The 5,646-nt window shown below is 30.9% G+C and overlaps 1 protein-coding gene across 1 annotated transcript; it reads right to left on the reverse strand.

Moving 5' to 3' along the window:
* Nucleotides 1–2,656: 2,656 nt before the first annotated feature.
* Nucleotides 2,657–3,551, reverse strand: LOC131621559 (uncharacterized). The gene has a single exon (XM_058892602.1). It carries the CDS (start codon nt 3,537–3,539, stop codon nt 2,955–2,957), a length of 585 nt encoding a protein of 194 aa, XP_058748585.1. The 5' UTR covers nt 3,540–3,551; the 3' UTR covers nt 2,657–2,954.
* Nucleotides 3,552–5,646: the final 2,095 nt, after the last annotated feature.

The following is a 5,646-nucleotide window of genomic DNA, read 5'->3' on the forward strand; positions in this document are numbered from 1 at the left end:
ATAGCTATGCGACAACTTAAGTGCAATTTTGTTATCCCATAATCCGATTATTCATGTCCGCATTAAACATTTTCAGCTTGCAGGGCCGGTCATTGGGTAAGGCTAGTAAAGCTAGGGCTTTAGGCTCCTTGAAAAAAATTTTTAATCATAATAATTAAGGCCTAGAAAATAGAATTTATTAAGGCCTAAAAAATAGCATTCATTAAGGCCTAGAAAATAGCATTAGAATCCCCACGTAAATAAGTAGTGCATTTTTTATTTTGTATAATTTTTTTTAATCAAAACAATTAAGGCCTAAAAAATAGCATCCATTAATTAAATTAAATTAATTTATCAATTCTAATAAAAAAATTCTCTAACCAAACACGTAAGATAACAACTCACACCTTTTCAAATTTGTGCCTTTTTGACTCTTTCTCTCCTAACGTTCCAAATTAATTATTAATTCAATATCAAATTGATTTAACATTTTTTCAATGTTCCAATAATTTAACTCTTCTTCTTTCACGTCAAACTATTGACACAAATTTGTGAGGTTTATTAGTAAAGAACGGTCCTATAAAAGTTACCGATATAGATTTTCCTAAGGATGCATATGCAAGACACTTTTCTTCATCACTTTATATTCAACAGTTGTCCAACGGAGAAAAACGCGAAAGAAGATGGTTGGTTTATTCTCAAAATTTGGATAAAGTTTTTTGCTTCTGTTGTAAATTATTTAATGCTCTTCCTAGTAGCATTAAAACTTTTTATTAAAATATAAAAGGCCTCAATTCAAAGTTTGCTTTAAGCCTCGTAGAGTGCTGGGCCGGCCCTGTCAGCTTGATATTCATATTATACGAGAAAGAATAATCTCAAAGATGCTGCTCATTAAACATGTTTTTGTCACTGCTCAGATAACAGGTAGTTTGACAAAGCCTCTTGGCATCTTTGCATTTCAATATCTCATATCCAAGCTCAAACTCACTTCTTGCATGTGCTCTTAATCTTATGGGGTAGTATTAGAGTTAGGCTTTCTTGTAGTATTAGCCTTCAATTTAACTCAATGAATCATTTTTATGGAGAGCTCTCTTTATTATTTCTAACACTTGCTCATTTAATACCTTTCCGTTTTTATACAAACAATTGATTTAAATAAAGGATAGATTTTTATCAAATAAAATAGAAACATAACAATTTACGAGTGAAAAAGTGCATTTTACTATAATTTTTTTATTGAAATGATATTCCGGCTTCCTTAATGTAGCAATCAACAACACTTTAAACGATTAAATGTGTGTTTGGTTTCACATTTGCAACACTTATAATTAAGTTTAGAAATATAGAATTGATTTAAAGTTTGATTGCTATTGAATAAATTAATTATGCTTTTCATAATTGATTTTATTTGAAAGAAGAATGGATAGGTTTTTGAGTCTATAATTTTTGTCCTGAAAATTCATTTTCAACCCACTTTTGTAAAAAAATTATCTAAATATAAATCACTCTATCTTTAACTAATTTTTAAATAAAATATATTTTTTTTAATCGTAGAACCTAGTAAAAAAAATTGATTATTTGATTGATCAGTGGTTAAAAGTTTCTCTTAATTAATGGCACAATATATTTTACTGCGGGCAGAACTTGGTATAAATAGGGTTGGTTCTATGATGATAATACTGAATTAAGAAATTCAAATTATATCACAAAATAATAAGAAAATATGTTTAACTTTTAGTTTGATTTAATATAATTAATAAAGATGCCAAATTGATTAATAACGTAGAAACACAATAAAAAGTATCTAACACATGTGATTAGTCTGCTCCTAATTGAATAGTCAACTCATAATAGATTAAAATAGTATTTTTAATTAATTAGTTTTTGCTAGACAACTACTTATCATTTATCAATCAATTAGCTATTGCAGGACAACTACCAATCATTTATCAATCTAACTTGTCAATCCCTATGTGCTAACATTAATTGACAAATATATTTTATGGTTTAGGTTAGCTCCTATTTGGTATTATAGAATTAGATATACGAAGAGTTTTAGTATTTGAGTTGTGCTACGGTAGAGTGAGTCTTTCATAGGATGGAGTGGCGATCAAAATGTAAGATTATCACTTAAATATCTAATTCAACGATGAGTGAAAGAATGTTTTAAATGTGTGAATAAGAGAAAATTTGAAATAAAGTGTGATGTATTTTATATAGGGTTGACAGTTAGAGTCATTCTTTTGTCAGGTCGTCCAATTATATCCGACGAGTTGAATGTTGTTAGTCATTAATGTCTTGCATGCACATTCTTTTGTGCCTCACGTAAGAGTCCCGATTATATCTGATGATACTGAGTGCTCTAGTTCGTTAATATCGTGGCGTGCATAGTCTTTAACTTGGTCTCATCGTGATTGAGTTTTTTTTTTCTTGAATGTACGGCCATAAAAAACTTCAATTCAATTTTGTAAAATCGACTGAGAGATATTTTACACTTACAAATATATTTTAAAATTTTATCTCATCCAATATATAACTCTTATCAATTTATAAATATTAAAACAATAATAAAGGTGAGAGATATTTTACACTTAAAAATATATTTTAAAATTTTATCTCATCCAATATATAACTCTTATCAATTTATAAATATTAAAACAATAATAAAGGTCACATGAACATATAAATATAAAAGAGTTAACTTGATAGAGCATATTCATTTTTTTACAACACTTAAAAGCTACCATAATTATGATTAAAAGTATTGCACAATTGCACATCCATCCCATCCTATAGAGCTGTTCAATCCCCTCTCCTCCATTTTCAACTTTTGAAATGAAAAAAAGGTAAAAGACAAATATGAAGCTAGGCTTTAATGTACATATAGATACATCCAAAGGATATAGGAGTGGCTTAACAAGTGACTTCAATTCTAATTTGTAACATAAGCTAATATTGTATGCATAACTTTTTCATCACAGACTCCTTGCCAACATTTCTTGATGCCTCCTACAAGACTCTTCCATTTCAACCTTGAATTTTTCATGACAATTTGCAATGAACATTTCGGCCAACCTATCAACATCCTTAATAATCCCTTCATCCTTTTCATTCCCCTTATTTCCATCACCATCAATATCGTTACTCTCCTCAAGCCATTGCAGATATCCTGCAAGCTCAGAGTCGTGACAATAGTCATGACTCTGAGTTTGTTGGCCTAAAGTAAGAGCTTTAGGCAAACCTTCATAAACTCGAGACGGAACCGGCATAACATGAGAATTAGATCTTGAAGACCAATTATAGTGAAGCCTGAATGATCCCATAATAAACTTTTTTCTCTTGTTGAAATGTTCTTTATTTGAAGGGTAAGGGAAGTTAATATTGGAATTTTTGTCCCTGAGAGTGTTAACTAAAGTAGATTTGACTTTGGATAGTGCACGAATAATTCGGCACATGCTAGAAACTATGAGAGTGTGGATATGTTTTTTCATCTTCGTTGAGGTAAGAGCTAAAGACGAAGAAGAAGATTTTGAGAAATTGAAATGAGAAGGCCTAGACATTTTGATATGTTGAGTGCTTTTTGTGATTGGGATCGAGATGAAATTTATATGGGATTTTAAACTAAAATTTGGTTACTAATTTGCCCCTTGACTTTTGTTTATTTATATAATATGCCATTGGGGAACTTTGGTGGAAAATTCAAACCATGTGATTTCTTTTGTTTGTATTGTACGAAGGGATGAGTTAACAACACTTTGTTCTTGTTGGTATTAAAAATGTATGGTTTGTCACATTGGAACGTCATGCACATTACACTCTAATTAATTACTACTAACTTCATTTACTATTAATTATTAATAGTACACTGAGATTTTGGTTCATCCAAAAGCATATTGCTTGTGATAATTAATGATAGATAGTGTATGTTTTTATTTTGAAGGACCTAAATATCATTAACGAGTGGGATCAACTCAATATTTTATTGGTGAATGAAGCTTAATTAAATAAAAAACAATTGTATTATGGTCGGGAATTAGAATTGTTAATGTAGATATTTGATGTGGAAGTGCAAGTTGTTATGATGGTATTGCGTAGAGTGGACATGTAAAATTAGCACTCCAACGTTCAAATAGGGAAAGAATGAAAAGATGATAGAGTGAGTTATGCATAGAATCATACCGCTTTATAGCTCACACGGTGGTTTATATATAAGGTTTATATATAATAGGTGACAATTTGGCCTATGTAGTAATAGATAAGTGGCTGATCCAGAACAATTTTCCTAGAGGCTTGACGTGGCGTGATGTTCGAGAAGTCTTTCAAGGAACTAGGTCTGGTATCCTTAGCCGGGATCTTGTGTTGAGAAGTGGAAGAGGTTTGGAGACAACTGCATTAAATTTTAGTCTCATCATTGAGACGTTTCGTAGGTTTTGTTTCACATGTGGTCCTAGGTTCGTAAGTTAGGGTGTGACATTTTCCTTCTAGAGTGCTCGAGTATACTCGAGCGTCGTTATATTTTCGAGGTGACATCAGACCGCTGTTTTTTCATCTTCCGAATGTTTTTATTCTACAGTGTTGGCTCATCCATCATGCGTCATTATATACATATTGTCTTAGCTTTTCAAACAATTTTTATACTCTCTCCCAACTATGTTTAATGTTTCCTCGCAAACCCTTTCTTATTTTTTCTAAGTTCAAGTGATCTCTAATTTTGCTGCATGTCCTTTCTATTTGGGTTCATTGTTCCCTATTCATCCTTATTTTTTAGTTTCTCCTGCTTCTAATCGTTTTTTTGTTTTGTTTCTTTACTCATGTACCATTTCTAGTCAATTTTCCTACATTTGCTGCTTTCTTTTCTTGTCCTTACTATGACAAATATAAAAAATATTCTAGAGAACGTGATGAATGAATCTGATGGTGGAGATTCTCCATTATTAACAATATATGAAAATTCAAATGCCCCAAATATTGATCCCCTATAAGTTAATCGTCGTAATCTAATATGACGAGGGTTCGATAGAGAGTGGTGATTGACCCCTCAGTGCTTCTATTAAGCAAAATACGAGCACACCTTCTATAAAAGATGAATAGGGTGCAATATCTCAATTTTGTTTGGCCAATTAAATTCTTTTCCAAAAAAAAGAGGATTATAATGTATGTTGTAAATATTATTGTTACTTTATTAAAAGTTACAAATTAAAAAAAAGTAAATTGTGTGTTTGTTAGTTTTGATTTTGATTACTATTCAGTTTTCTCTATGAAAATTTAAGTGTGAGGTTCATTAACAAAGTCCATTTAGTCTTTAATTTTTCCCTATTAATTGAGTTCATGTCTTAGTGTGGACAAATTTACCATTGAGTCAAAGAATTGACAAAAAGAGGAGCAAATGTCAAAGGTAACAAAACAAAAGAATACAAAAAATGAGACTTTGTGTGTTGACTTTGTTGCATATATCCCTCTCATTTTGCACATATCTACCTATTTTTTCTATAGTTTTTTTGTTAACAACTTCACAAATCATTTACTTTTTCTGCATTATTATGAACAAATGTTGAACTATTCGTAGTGTTATAATTGTAAAGGGCCTCGCCTAGGGCAATTCCTTTAGACTGCCCCATAAGAAGTGACGATGGAATATCTCCCAAAGAGAGATATCACCTCACTCCA

This window comes from Vicia villosa, linkage group LG1 (genome assembly GCF_029867415.1).
Source record: "Vicia villosa cultivar HV-30 ecotype Madison, WI linkage group LG1, Vvil1.0, whole genome shotgun sequence".
In the NCBI taxonomy this organism is placed as follows: Eukaryota; Viridiplantae; Streptophyta; class Magnoliopsida; order Fabales; family Fabaceae; genus Vicia; species Vicia villosa.